Below are 15,899 nucleotides of genomic sequence, written 5' to 3'. Positions count from 1 at the left end.
AGCGTGGAACTGCTTTTTAGTGCCTCTTTTACCAGCTGTTACGTTTTCTGCTATCTGGGAAGGCTTCTCTTGCTATTTATGCCCACACCACCTTCACTGTTTACCCTTTTAATATATCTGTATTAATAAACACGAGGGTAGCAGGAGCATACATGAAGTTTTTTACCTAGCGGCAAAACAAAAAATAAGTCCAATCAGATAATGCTACCTCCTCAGTTTAAGAAAATGAAGTATTTCCTACTGAAAACACCAGCAGCAGTGATTTAACAATGTAACCTGATCTAATATTAGTAGCAGCCTGTGTCTTCAGGGAACAGTATAATATCGAGTCCACTGAATAAAGTCTGTTTCGCATTAAATTCTGGATCCCTTTTAAAAAGATGGCTTCCTAGAATTGTTTCAGTAATTTCATGAAGACTCATGGTTTCCTGCATCTTTTTTTCCCAGTAATATGATCAGGCTGGGGAAATGACATTGGCCCCCAAAATATAGAGAATAACGAAGTAGTGCTGCCTAATGAAGATGGTCTCCCTGATATCATGAGGACCTTCATCCTTCCACCTGACATCTTTAACTTTTTATTCCCCCCTGCTTGTCTGGGCAGAAAAAAAAGCCCATTGGGGAGTTTGTTGTGCACAGGTCGCTATCTGTGACTGCTTCGCCACATCATCCAGCATGAACCAAAATCTTCTTCTTGGTCATTTTCCGAGTAAGCTGAAATTGGGTGAACAGAGGGTCCCAAGAAAGCAAGGGGGGCTTCTAGTCAAGAGCGTGCTTTACAGAAAGGTGAAGACAGGACACCGTATAGCAGATTTAATACTGGCAAGGCTGGAGTTGGAATCCTCTTTATGTCAAGTTTTAATAATTTCTGGAATTTTGTATACATACCGAGGAAAGGGTGCAACAAGTCATCAACCCTTTCAAAGTGAAGCTGCACGCACCGGTGCTCTTGTATTTCTGAGGGGGGGGATTAATATCTGTATATTTTTATGGACTTTTTGGGGGGAGTTGAGTACGTCCAACATTCAGCCTTGATAGCGGGAGAGCTGCCGGAGTCATTTGCTTCTCTTAAACGAGTATATTTTTCAAGAGTTATGCCCTGGCTTAAACAACAGCACGGCAGAGGTTGTAAATGCATCACGTGGATTACAGCGTGTGAAGAGTCCCGAGGGCAGGCAAAGTTTACGTTGCAAGGAATGGAAAAAATGCTGCTTCTCCGTGTGAGGTGCGTTGCTCCGTATCATCTTAATCGTCAACATGCAGAACGATTTCCACCCTCCCAGACCTTTCTTCAGTGGCTTAAATGGTGTGGTAGCCTCAAAAGTAGGTCATGATGCAAAAGCACTGTGCTGGTTCCAGGGGTTTCAAGAAGAACTTCTTAAAAATCTGTTTTGTATCAATTGTAGAGTTGCTTAGCCATGGTATTCTTGTAGAGCGTGCTGGTGTGTTTCGATGCCTTTGATCACCTGAACGATGAATTAAATGTTACAACATGTCAAATGTGGTTCTTGATTGCACCCGGTCAGCCTTAACCTTTTCTCCTTTGGCAGGCTTTTAGTGATTCAAAACAGGTTAGTCCAGTTTAATGTAAGACTGTTTTAAAATCAGAGGTTAACTTTTCTCTCAGGATCTGGAGCAATGTTGCTCACACATGGGGCTGTTGCTAAGTAATATGTGGTATAATAGCCTTTTTTAAAAATTATTCCTGAACGAGTATAGTTTCCCCCTCTGATAGGGTTAATAGAGAGAAGGCAGTAGCTAAAAATCTTTGTGTTTGCGTTTAACTATATGAGCAGTCTTAATGGAAATTTAAACAACTACTTGCCTGTAATTGCTGCCTTTTTGAACCGAAGGCCTCGTGACTCATTTGTATGATGGTGCTTCTAGAAACTCATAGGATTTTTTTTTTTTAGTCTAAGCTTTTATGAAGGAACAACATAATCTGACCACGGAAGGATAAAGCCCCTTTGCTGAACTTCAAGTAAAGTAGTTGCACAGATTTGTCCAGCTGAGCCAAAAACTCCAGGTACGTTTTCTAGATGCTTTTCATCCCTCTGCAGTGGCTGAACATCTTGAGCCTTGACATGGGCCAAAGAATCTTCCCCTGTGGCCAGTTCTGTTACTATAAACAGCTGCTAATAATTAGTAACAGAGCCACAAAACAACTGGGGAGAAAATAGCAGCCTGTTGGCTACACAAGTGGATTCTGCTGTGCGTCTGGTGAGTCCTGGGAGGCAGAATATGTGTTGGGATCGCCAGTCATGCTGTGAGAGCTGCTTCTGCCTTCTGAGAAGGCATCTTGAGCTAGGCGGGTGAGTCTGCTTTTTGCCCTTGCAGCCACAGCGATCCACCGACAATGTTTTTACTACGTAAGCTGCAGTTTCACATTGGGTATTGCTACCCAAACACTGGCCGCCCCTCTTCCTCCCTTCCCCTGTTGTCTTGGTATGGATCCACACAGCCATGCGATCACATCAAACCAAACTGACTTTATAAAGGATTTTTTTTGTGGTTTTCTCAGCTTAGTTTTCAACCTAGATCGGTTACACCGTCTGGTTTGCTACTCAGACTGTGCAGGAAGCGGTGGGAGTGAGGAACCTGGGGCAGAGAAAAGGAAGAACAGGCTGCTGCTGTTGGAGGAAGTATTTGTGATTGAGAAACCTATAGTATAATAAGCTGGTAACATATTTTATGTGATATTCCTGTGCAAGCAGCTCACCTTAAACCAAAACTAGCCTTGCTAGCAAAACAGGCTGTCCTAGCAAACGTAGTTTGCTGTTCTAATTTGAAGCTGCAATCAGCTTTGTACTGCACCGGGTATCCGTCTGTTTTCAGCTGCTCCTACATCTGCAGTGGAAACTACTGTCCCTGTGGCAGATCTGTAGAACAAACTTAATCCCGGGGGAGTCATCTGTACAGAATCTGTTGGATGGGCATCTTACAGAGTCATTTTTAATGTATTTCGAAAACCGATAAATTTTTGTGGCGTAGCCATGAGGAGGATGAAGGTCAACCTTGTCTTTAAGAGCTGCTCTTTCACAGCAACATGCTATTGCTCTGGCGTGGTGGATTTGAACTCAAAACATCAGGAATTATCCTTGGACAAATGCCATTTTACTCTTGAAAAGGCACGAGTCCAAATGATGGATCGTTTTGCAAGCCAGTCAGATGCTGAGGCAGAACCCAGTGTCCATTTTTCCATTGAATGATAGAAAGAATAATAAGTGGTGTTTGTCTGGAACACAGGGGTAGAAGTGTTCAGCCAAACATTTATTTAGTCTGAGGAAAAGCCAGATAAACTCAGAATGCCTTTCTTTCCAATGCTAATATTAAAGCTATACTTAAATCAGTCTAGATAACTTTTCAAGAGATTGCCAGATACTTGAAAACCTTAGCATAAACCAAGTTGGCAGAAAAATTCAGTATTTGAGAAGTAAATATAATAGAATGACTGGGCAATTATAGGCTTTTGCCAGGCTATGTGATTCACAGGTGAAATAGTATGGTTAATAATGTGTGTATGTGGGATGTACTCATTGAAGAATTGAAGGAGGGTATGGTGTAAGACTCTGGGAGGCAAAAAATCTTTTCCTATTAGCTCCTGGACTCTTACATTTCTTTTTCCAGTCAAACAGTTGAGTATTTCATGAAGTAGAAGTACACATACTTTTTTTTATTTAGTTATTTATGGTTCTTTCAACATGTTATGCAGAATCACATTAGGATCTGTTAGTGACCCAGTGACAACTGTGACCAGAATTATTGAAGCCTAGTTAAATTCTGGAAGAATTGGTTCTTAGCTATTTATTTTTTTGTGGTAAACAATGAAAAGACGTTTGTATTCAATGATGGCTCAGGGTATCTCGTCATCCTTCTTTTCAGTGTCAAGAGGGTAGAATTGCTTTAAACTGGAGAATGTTTGAGCTGGAGTATTTCCTATGTTGCTAGAAAACAGTTCCTGCAGAACAAAACTGAATGCAGCTCTTCACTATGGTTTAAGGAGACTTTGAGCAATTTGTATGCTTGCATGTCAAATAAAGTAAGAGGTACGTTCAAATAATGGAAGAGAGATTGAAGACAAGAGGTGGCTGGATCAGTGATTGGAAGGTAATGCAATAAACTTTAAAGATCAGGATGAGAGAAGTTCCTTCCACTTTTTCTTAGGCTGTGCTTATTTTTTCTTTTCAGGACTTTAAGATTTTGTAACTAGTGCACACCTACCCTGTCGAAATAAATAATTTCTTACACCAATAAATGCCTTAAGGATTGCCTAATGGCTTCAGAGGAAGAAAGAGCTGAGTTGCAATTTCCTCGTGGTATCCAGTTGGGCCCATTGAACTTTATCTCCTTGCCAGGCTTTATTACTTTTATCGTAAAATACATGTGTGATTACCTGAAACTTGCTGCCTACTTCATAGCTTAATTAAAGTCATGTGCTTTGGCGCTGGTGCAGAAAATCTAGTTGCTTGTCGAACAGTACATTCCTATTCCTTGTTAACAAGAGGTAGATGGAAACATGAATTAAAAATAGTTCAGTCTTCAAAGATTCGGGCAGGATCACTGTTAACCCCATTTATTTGGGGATTTATGAGTGTACCGCCAATCTTCTCCAGATGACGATATCACAAATGCAAAACCACCGCTGGTCAACCTCTGAGTGACAAACCACGTTGAAAAGTGTGATAAAAGTCATTCGCCCCAGGGAAAAGAAAACCACTGATTTTGGGGGTCACAAATACTACCTGTATAAGTTGTCTTCTTTGGAAAACCCCAAAGAAAGGCAGTAATTTCCCTCCTGTTCTTTAGTTCACGTGCTTTGTCTTGAACGCTGCCTGGTTTTAGGTACAGGATTATTGTGATACGGCCTTGTCAAGCCTGTAATGTTGTTTTGTGCTTCACGTAGTCGTGTTATGACTTATGCCTAGATGGAAAATAGATAGGAAAAGTATAACAGCCAAGATTACAAGTGACTTGAGGAGCTTTTAGAAAATTGCTTCCAGATTAGTTTTTGTAATATATTACTTGCCTGTGTTGTTGAAATATTCATATTAACTACCGCTTTGTAGGTTTTGTCATTGTCGCAGTGTGGCTAAAGGTCCAAGTGTAAAACATGCAATTAGATTGAAAAAGAGCCAGCGTAATCAGTCCCCTCCTCCTATATACGCTTTACAAGACCAGGAATATTTCTTTATCTAAACTTCTCTTCATACCCACCCTCTGCACAACGCCCAACATTAACCCCATCGCGTGGCTGAAATTCTTCGTTCTACTTCCTTATTCTTCGTTAGTCACTAAAATGCCTTTTAAAACTTTATGGGAATTATGAGAGTGCACAGCAGAACGTGGGACGTGGTCTCAGCTTCATGAGAACTGATGTCTCATGTGCCAGTTTACTCACATTTTAAAATTATTTTGTTTAGCTGCTGCGCAGCTGGATGGTCAGAAAGGTACAGATGAAAAGGAAATTCTCTTTCTGAAATATTTTGGCACCATACCTCCCGACATGTGTTTGAGGAAGGGATGCTAGCTCTCTTAGTATTGATACCTAGTCTGCTTGAATGACAGGTAAAATAAGCCTAATTCATCACTTCTTAAAAATGTAATAATAGTGCTGGCCTATTTCTTAGGTGGACTCCATGCAAACACCTCTGAACTGCATGACTAAAGGTAAAGGGACTGTATTGGAAATTACCATGGTTGTTCAATACTACAATAAAAAAGTCAATTGTTTGGTTTACTAGCCAACAAACATGAAAAAAAATTGTGCTAGATGCCTCCTTTGGTATTTTAATCCAGCTCCTCTCTAGATGTCTTTTGCTTCGGAGTTCTTCGCCGCATAAAAGCGTCTGTAATGCTTCCAGCAGGTAAATGAATTTGTCTCCCTTTTCGATAAGGGAGAATGGCGCTATTCAAGCTCGCCAAATTCAAAATGAACTTGGAAAAAGCAGCAGCGGACTCTGGATCGGTGTAAAATGAGTCTGAACACAACGGGGCAGGAGTCGGGAATGAGCTGGAAGACTTTCTGAGAGGTTGTTGTTATTCTCTGGTATTAAATATGCACTTGGAGGCAGATAAAAGTGCTGCAGGAAGATGAGCGTTATGCTTCCCACAAAATTGGCGTAATGGAACAGTAATTCTCTGTTCCTTTAGATAAAACCTGCCCATTGTGCCTCTGCTGTTGCACTAGAATACTCTTAACTGCTTTTTCTGGCATGTTTAAAATATACTGTTGTTCTTATCTCAATTACAGCTTCAAAGTCTGCCTCCATCTATCATCCATTATTCCTGTCTCCTGAATTATCTGATTACTCCTCATCATCTTCCACTTCACGAGTAACTTTTTCAGTCATCCCTTAAGAGTCTCGCTCAAATGGGGTGAATCTCAGATATTGTCTCTTTAACCTTTCCAGTGACAAATGTTCCAAGCCCAGTGTCATCCCACTCGCGAATACAGACTGTCCCAGTGCATTGTGAAACATTCTGGTGGGATGAAGTGTCTTTGTGCCTAATTCTGCTGCCCTCAAACTGCATATTATAATAAATGAGGTGTTTAGGGAAATTAAGTTAAATGCTTCATAGATTTTAAGCATAAAAAACCCCACTACGGACTTTAAAGCTGTCTTGTACAGGAGTGTTATCCATGACCCTTAGTCTTTGATACAACACACATATTTTGAGTGATTTCTGGATAATAAGACCTGATACGTAAACTTTTATATTCTACAGAGTGCAATTTTGCCTGATTCTGCCAACAGTTAAACATTTTATTACTAGTCTGCAATTAAAATAATTGCTCCTACTCTGGAACATGTATTTTGTAGGTTTTACTTACCCAGAACTTGTGTTATAAAAAGGGGATGTGTGGTTTCTTTAATACACACAGTGCTTAATTTCATATTTATGATAAACCAATAGCCCTTCAAGGGGTGATTTGAAAACTAAGGCAAGGAAAGATAATCACATCCGTTCCCCTCCTGATGCAAGTTCAACGCTGTTCTAACTACTGGGAGGAGGAAAATGAGCTTAGCAAATGCAAACCCTGACTGGTGGAAAAACCTTTATAAAAACAAGGTGTTTATGAAGAACTTGAATAAATACCTGTCTGTGCCATAATTCAGTAACCATAGGCACTGCATCCCAACTCCTCCTGTTAATTCTGAGTGGTTGCAGAAACGTGGTTTTTGAGTCCTTTTTGTTCGGAGCGATTTAATGCTTATAGATTAAAACCTGGAACTTAAAACTTGGCTTACAGCGTTTGCGTTCGGTAAGTTGTTTTCACTTCTCTCATGTGATTTAAAGGTTCGACTGGCTCAAAAGCAAATTATAGTATTATGTTGCTATTGATGTGATCACATCTGAGAACTCCGGTAATCTTGGGGAGCCTGGGGAGGAGAAAAAGCCCAGACCAAAAAAATACGTTTTTGAATGGAAGAACAGAATAGACGCAATAAACCCACTGAGGGTATCAGGAGGAGGGAGTTCTCAAGATGATGTTCTCGTGCTGCAGTTTTAGTAGAACAGCGAGTTGGGTCGTGCTGCAGCCGAGTTGCTGTTATAATGTGCTTTAAACCCCAAACATGTCATTTTTTTTTTTTTTTCTGAAGGCTCATTTTTTAGGTTCACCGCTTTAACGATCTGGTTTATGCTGTAGCCCACAAGGAGCTTTTTCTTGCCACAACTGAAGGGGCAGCGAACTGCGGCGTGGGGACGTCTTAGGCCAGTTTTGCTGCCAAAGCCGATGTCTTGTGGAATGATACCCTTGGGGGGTTTTGTCCTGGGATACGAGTTTAGTCACAACTCTGTGCATAGAGTAAATCTGCATCTGTCTAGTACAAATATTTTGCAATCTGACTTTTTATGAAATGCTTTACTTTTTTCTCCTAGGTGCTTAAACAACATGTTGTTTGATGTGTTACAGTTATGTGTGTCTACTTAGACTTTGTGGCACAAAGGATGGGGAAATACAGGAGAAGCTTGTCTGACTTGGTTGGAATACATATATTTTAATAGTTTTAATGTGTGATGGAATATATTGTACCATTCTACTCTCATGGACTTCAGAAACCTTATAGGACATGGGACTAAGATGCTCTGGTCTTGTGTGCAGAAAGTGAAGATGGATGCATATGCTGTATATATATATCTTCATCAGAAGTTTAACTATTTAAATATCAGTCCTCAAAGTTATATTCCTAATGGCTTGTTCTTGCTCACGTTTGCTTGAGGAATGGTGTGATGGTTACTGCAAAGTAACCGACTTCCAAAAGTCTAAACGGAGATGTCTGTGTGGCCTGTGAGTAAATGCTAATTAATGAATCATCTTCCTGGCATAGTTCTGGAATATCCTATGCTGTTGCTGAAATGGAACCTGCATTAAATTTCCCAGAACTTGTTTTGTGCTTAAAGTTCTGAGGATCTCGGATAAATACACTGACATATTTTTCTGCGGTTTCGTGTAGGACCACAAACTGGAGGAACTTATGAGTACAGTTAAGCATCATTTAAATATGAGTAACTCCATTTCAATGGAAACTCCAGGGGTAGAAGGGAATGTGGAATAAAAGACCCTACACCAGGCAAGGACAATGGAAAGCATTAAGCAGGAAATAGGGTATATGGTTAAAGGGGGGGGGGGGGCACAATATCCTGAAAAACGCTATTGAAATTTTTAAATGCTTGCTTTTTGTTGCAGATTAATCAGCCACTCGATGGGGATTAACAGTGGAGCACCTCTTTGTGTCGCCTTTCCACCTCTCTGTAGCAAGAATAACAACTTCAGCACTTCTTCAATAATAATTATGAAACTGGTATTAACTGAATGGCAATTATGGATTTTTAACTCTAACTCACAGTAAACCAGCAAGCCATATGTGGAAATTCCTACCAAATAGCTTTTTGTTCTTGGTGTCTCATATCTATACAAGAAGTTGCAAGATACCTGTTTGTACGAGAGGAATATCAGCATTATTTGCCTGAGGAACAGAAGCTGAAAGAGAAGACACCTTTACTTGTTTGTGGAGTTATGGTAGTGTTATTTATGTAGATATAACAAAAATATATATATATATTTTTATGGTAATGAAAATGGCTCCCCAGAATGCTGACTCGGAATCTATGCAAGTTCAAGATCTACCTGTGGCACAGCTTCAGAAACCAGAAACCAAGGAAAATGAAAGTGGGGAGGAGACCATTAGCGAAGGATCCATCGACCGGATACCGATCCGCCTGTGGGTGATGCACGGGGCCGTCATGTTCGGCAGGGAATTCTGTTACGCCATGGAGACAGCTTTGGTAACACCCGTGTTGTTGCAAATTGGTAAGTAATCCTCATTTCTGTTACTTGAAACTATATCTTTTTGCATTAATTCAAGTCGGAGGAAGAGGGAGGTGGGCTTCTACCAACCGAAGATACACGAGGTAAAATGGATTTTGTGCTCTTGTTCTTGGCTGTGCAACAGATTCAATTCTGTAACCACATTTAATTGAGGAAGATTTCTACCTACATTCATCTTCTGTCTAATATTGCTTCTATCTATTAAAATATTAACCCGATTTGTTTTGAGTTCCTATATAAAACTAAGCAGCCTCAAAAGCTTCTAAAATTCTTCATTAAAAGTGTGCTAGAAATCAGAAACAACATTAGACTCTAAAGAATTGCAAGGAAGCTTTTTTTCATTTATGGAGAAATATATCAGTTTACAATACTTTAGAATAAGTAGTTAAATTGTCTTTTCAAACTACTGGTGAAATGTTGCAGTCTTGTTTTATGATTAATCCGCCTAGTTTGTTATAATACGTAAATACAGATGAATAAACTATGATACCAATAGCTTTAGATAATAATGGGGATTAGAATAGGAGTACACTGTTAAATTTCGTGGTGAGTACTGTAATTAGGTTTCCAATAAACTGCTTAAAGTATTAAGAGTATCTGGTATTACCTTTATCAAATCCAGAAAATCTTGTTCTCTATCAGGTATCAGAAAATATGACATGAAACTGAATGGAAGTACCAGACTGAGCATGCTTTGAGTGAATAAATCAAGGATGTGTGTGCACTGGATAAGTGTATATATAATATATGCATATTAGATGTTTGCTAATGTTTGCTTTGGCTTATACATGCAGTTGTGCCTTACAGCATGCTCAGTTGTGGCCAAACAAAACTACTGAACCAACTCTCAAAAATAATGTTCCTTGAATGCCATTTACAACATTTTAAAAATTTCAAGGTTAGCATCTCAATTGACACATCTGTATTTTTATATTCGATATGACAAAAGGGCATGAGATTCAACTTGCACAGTGTACAAATGATTTTATCTGGTCTTCCTGTAGTTCAAAATTTGTTTTCATATGAAATTAGTAGTCGGTTTATTTTGAATAAATGGGGTTCAATAATCAGTGCAGTTAGTTGCCATGAGACGTGCTGATGGGTTATGCCTCCAGGTTTTCCTGAGAAATTTTCATTTTCATAGCCCATCAAATAATGTTCTTGGATCTACTGGTGGCTTAGTTAAAATAGATTATAAGTGTTTCCCAAATAGGAGCTTTCTGATCAACCTGACCTGCTGAATAAAACACATGCAACTTCATCTGGGAATGTTTATAATGTCCATGACTTGTCTTTTGGGTAAGTTGAGATTTAGAGACTCAATTCCTTTAGACGAGCAGCTTTGGTTTACCACGAATACAAAAACTTGCATCCTGCTTTGCATGGAGAAGACCCCCAGTTTGATAAGTGACCTGTACTTTCGTTGGCTTTTTTTTGTTTGTGCTGGCACTTGGATGTTTAAAAAGGCAAAGCTGACTTTACCTTACCATAGAGTAAGGTCAGACAGAATAAATAAACCATCCTCTTAATTACTGACCGGTCCAGTAGTTTACGTTGCTCTCGTGAGCTCTTCAAGCTCTGTTTCCTCCAGATAATTGAGAAATGTCTTTTCCCTTCCTTCCCTAAGCCCAGTGATCCCAATAACATTGGGATTTGGGAGGAAGGGAAGAAAAGAGCTCTTGCTTCTCGAAAACCAGCAAACCCACAAAGTGATGCAAAAAAAAGGCTGTGGGGACGCAGTGACGATGTTCCATGCCTTGGAGATAAGAAATGGAGGTGGCTGGTTACAAATGTTCGCGCTTTGGGGACTAATTGAAATTGTTCGTGCTCTGGATCACGTTCCCTCAGCAGAGGAACAAATAATGTTGGATTCAGCAAAGAGTTAAGTTATTCACGGGTGACTTATCAAGCCTGTTTGGTAATTGCCTCTTCCATGGTTCTATTTACCTTTATCACCCTCAACATCTGTCTGCCTCGACATGAGCCATATTTATTCTTCACTGCAGGGGGTTGCTTATTGCTGTGGAACTGCTGTAAAATTCCCTTTGCTTCTCGTTTGGGTAAAAGCAACATTCAGTTGTTTTCTGTGAGATTCGTTTGGCTCGAGAAACTATTTTTGAGAAGTAGCACCTGAGGAAATGTGGTGATTCAAGCAACTCTCTTTGCTTATAATACATTGAAGAACCAGAAGTTTTGGGTGGACAAAGAAGACTCTTCCTTACAGGTGTATGTTGAATATTAAGAATTAAGCTTTATGGTGTGTGTTTGTGTTTTATATCATGGAGAAAACTTTGGTCACTGAAATCATCTGAATTATCAGACAGCACCATTAAACCCTTAGGCACATTATTGTGATGTTACATGCTTTCTGCTTGCAGGCGTTTGATTTTCCTCGCAGTTTGCGTACCCTGGATCAGAGGTGTATTTATGATTTGGCAGATGAGTGACCTGTCGTCCTTGTTCTGGAAGCCGCAAAATTTCAGCAACTGAAGGTGATAGTCCCTTTCCAATTCAACAGCGGTTGAATTCTCAATGTTTTTCAATTTTCCTGAAGTTTTGAATTCTTAACAAAAGAACAAAAGGCAGCAGTGAGAGCTGGATCAATGGATACTGTGAATTGGAAAGGTCTGCTGTACCCCTTCCCGAAATAAGTGCTGATTTGTGACTTTAATCTTTGTCTTTATTGCTGGGCTTAGGTTGATGTTATGTTTTCTTGTCAGAAATGGAGCTACAGATCTGTAACAGCCTTGTAGTCATAACTGGGCTTTAGTAGCTGAGCGACAAGAACAAGCCAAATATATTACACCTTTTTTTAATTGTAACTTGCTCCTTGATTTCTTACTATCTGCAGCTTAAGAATTCAAAATGAAGAAGCTAACTTGTTTTAAAAGAATTTGGAGGGTATAAAAATACGCCAATTATGAGAAGTGGCAGACTGGCTCCAGATGAAATTCTATTAGTTGGCATTTTCACAAGTTTTGATCTCTGGAAATCTTCGTTAACCTTTTTTTAGAGACCCGTTCAATAGGAAGTTCCTCCCAACCAGCGTTAAAACTTGACTAGAAAATAAACTGTCGGCGCCATTATGTCTTCATCAGTCCCAGGTTTTTGAGAAACCGAGTGATTTTTGTGTTACTCTTGAGTATGTTCTGTGTATTATTACTACGGTTTGCTTCCCCTGTCACACTTCAACCACATCTTATAAATTCCATAGGAGCAGGATGAGGCCTTGGTCTTCTGAAACATCTGGTACTTAATGCTGCTTATCTGTCAGAGGGGATTAAAATCCCTGGTATTGTTTATTAATTACAGTGTATTTTTGTCCGTCATTAAGCTTGCCTTCTAAGGATTCAGTCACTCAAATGACTTCCAGTTTATGGAAAATTTGGATATATTTTTAAAATTACTTTGCAAGGGATTTGGGGTGAATAAAGGTGAGGAGAAACTGATGACTGGTATGGTGTAAACTTAGAGAAACTCTTAGGTTTTTGAAGAAACTTTTTCAATGAAATGACAATACGTGGCTTCCGTTAACACTTTAAATCATTAATAACACGATTTGGTAAATTCAGATTATTTCAGTTGCATTTCAAGCACAATTTGGGTTGTAGTGCAACCAGTAGATCTATTTTAGTTCTTCTGAAAGCTGGAATCCATGTGCCTCTTTCGTTAGGACTATGGAAGTAAAAAATATTCTGTGTCTTGGGGTGGCTGCTGCTTTCAGCATGAAAAACTTGCTGTCTAATGAGTAGCTGTAAACATGAAGTCTCAGGTTTTATATTTAATATGATAAAAGCTTTGCCAAGCCTTTACTGCTGCATCAAAGGCTCTTTCCATCGCTATTGAGTGTTTTATGAATAGTTAATAGGCACAGAAGTGACTGTCAGTACCAGAACTGTTCCTCGTTCCCCTGTGTAAATTAAATAACTTACACTAGTGCTTTTAAAAAGAAACTCTGTACATTTACATAAGACGTGAACAGTTGACATGTGCTGCTTACCTTTATAATGTCACTTAAATTTAGGGATGGTACCCTACAGGAGTAGCCTTTATTTTTATGTATTTCATATCTGAGTGCCCATCTGTGATATTAACGGTGTTACTTTGTTTCGCTGTGAGAGATAATGGGCCCCAGTAGGAAACATTAGCTGGTGTAGCATTAAATATTGAAGTAGGTTGTTTTAAGCTTAACCCTGAGCATGATGCTCTTTTTAGGCGATAACACTAAGGAACAGCATTTCTGGAAACTGTATTTTAGTGCTAATTAATAGTTTTAATAAAGAGAGGCTGAGCTAAGCAGAGCAGAATACCTTAGGTTATTTTTGTTTGGAAAATAAATTATTTCTTTGTGTGCTTTCGAATCAGCAAAATATAGTTGCTCATGAGACACATTTCCTACATGTCTTATACATGTTGAAAAGCTGTTCAGGGTTTTGGGCTGTCATTTCTCAGTTAAAGCGTTTAGACAGAATATATCAGAAAAAGAAAATTATCTCCCATTGAAAATCCTTCCAGCCTTAAGCTTAGCAGGCCGTGCTTAAAAGATCTTGAAATTTAGTTCATGGGAAGCTGAACTGGGTGGAAAAAAGTCTATTAAGCAATAACTCAAACTGCTGATTCTGAGAAACCTCAGAAGTGGGAGCCGAGAAAGCATTATGCTGAAGGGATTTAATATTACAGAGTGAACATTTAATATGAAGTAGTAGATCTCCCCATTGAGATTTAGTGTTGATACCTGTCTGAGAAGAATGCATGTAGGTAAAAAGGAGATTATGGAGACATGTTTAGAAGCCAAGCATGAAATGTTACGGATTAATTAGCTTTTAGGTACCTTTCTTCAAAGGAATTAAGGTACCAATTGCTGACTCAGTTCAGGGTGGAAGGGGATAGTTCCTAAGGCTAAACCTGAGATGAAGAGAGATCTAAAAACCTTAAAGATCTGGTGGGGGAGAAGGGAACAAAGGGACTGGATGAGCTTTTAGAGGCTGCCTGTAACTCAAGTGAAAAAAGACCGACTGGGAAAACTCGTGTAGATGGAGCTGAAATAAAGCAGCACTGACTTTATTTCAGCTCAAGTAATTGAGTTTATTCCTCTTCTCTGCCAGAAGTGACATTTATGTTCATGTTATACGTATTTCCAACTTTCTACAAAGCTGCGTCTTTACCACTGTGTGTTACCTGACCTTGTCTTAACTGGAATAAACTGTTGGAGTTGCCGTAACCTGCTCTTTGACTCTCAAAGTTTAATTCCAGCTGGTTTTGGGCTCCCAGATGTAGCTGCATTTGATTCAGAGTGAATTCCAGGATCTGAATTCCTCCTTGGAAGAATTAAGGGCTTGCGAGCTGACCTGTCCTAAGAGGGGATTGTGACACAGCTAACCTAAGGACAAGAATCGAATTTACAGTGGATCCAGAATAATAAGCACTCAATGAAATACATTTTTCAGCCTTGTTGGATTTGAAGTTAGTCTTTCAGATCACGTAAAGTGTGCATTCAGATCTCAGGCGGTGGAATGTATAGAACTGCAAATATTGTATCATGTGAAGTTTGCATTCGGATCTTGAGTGGTGGAATGTATAGAACTGCAAATATTGTGCCTGAGGCATGTGTTAATTGCCCTATAAAACCTCCCCACCCATCATATTTTACTTATTGACTAATTTTACGCCCACTAAGGGGTTGTGTAAGATTAATTTTACTGTACTTTTTTTTTTTTAAACTAACAAGCAAGTCAGTATGGCTTTCAAATCCATGTATCACTGCTCTCTTACACGAAATATCTTCTGACCTCAAATCAACAGCAGCACGGTTCTCGAACATGTGTAGCCCTTAGTGGAATGTTTGGTTAAGGATACATTTCTTTAAAAGAAAGGCGCTATGCAAATATTAAGATTTTTAATCCTGGGGGCACTAGGAGCACGTGCTTTCTTTTCGTATCAAGGCACATGCCATGTGGTCTGGCAGTTGTGCAATAACTGGTACTTCCAGAGCTTTTTTTATATCGATGTTCTGTTTTTCTTTAAGGCTAAATCTGGCACAACTGATAACACATGGCAGATTTTCAGCTGGAGTATCATGAGGATTCGTGCAGGCTGTGTGAATTTAGATGAATAGTTTTACTAGGAATTCAGAAATTTCTCCCATAGCATGAAACTTGTTTCCTGTTACTGAGCAGCAGGTAACTTTTGGTCCTTTTTTTTCTCTTTTTGGCTTAAGATCCGCAGAAGAAGCTGCTTCTAAAATAAATCTCATCCTTGCTCTGCTGCTTTCTCCCATTCCAAGTTTTTAACGAAAGTCCTTGATCTTTTAATTGTGTGCTGTAGGAACATTAATACTTTTATTTCTCCTAGCTTGAAGTGTTCATAGCAAAACTTGCACATGAGAAACATCTCTTTGAACCCTCGGTTCTGCTTCTGGGAGCTTGTGTGACCTGAGGTTAGTCCAAGCGAGCATACGTGACACGCAAGAAATGCTGACGGGTCTGAGAACTGAGGACTGACAGAAAAAGGACCCTGCAAGACAAACCAAACTGTATAAAAATGAAGACTGTCAGTTCTTAAATAA

The 15,899-nt window shown here is 39.3% G+C and overlaps 1 protein-coding gene across 1 annotated transcript in view; it reads left to right on the top strand.

The window, feature by feature from the left end:
* SLC45A4 (solute carrier family 45 member 4) overlaps window positions 1-15,899 on the top strand; it is a 57,920-nt gene that overhangs the window by 17,234 nt on the left and 24,787 nt on the right. Inside the window, exon 2 of the mRNA XM_065629776.1 lies at window positions 8,693-9,316. Within this exon, the coding sequence (XP_065485848.1) occupies window positions 9,073-9,316 (244 nt within the window). The 5' untranslated portion in view covers window positions 8,693-9,072. The remainder of the gene's footprint in view (window positions 1-8,692; window positions 9,317-15,899) is intronic.

Source organism: Caloenas nicobarica, chromosome 2, assembly GCF_036013445.1.
Source record: "Caloenas nicobarica isolate bCalNic1 chromosome 2, bCalNic1.hap1, whole genome shotgun sequence".
NCBI lineage: Eukaryota > Metazoa > Chordata > Aves > Columbiformes > Columbidae > Caloenas > Caloenas nicobarica.
This window is presented reverse-complemented; position numbering and strand designations above follow the sequence as displayed.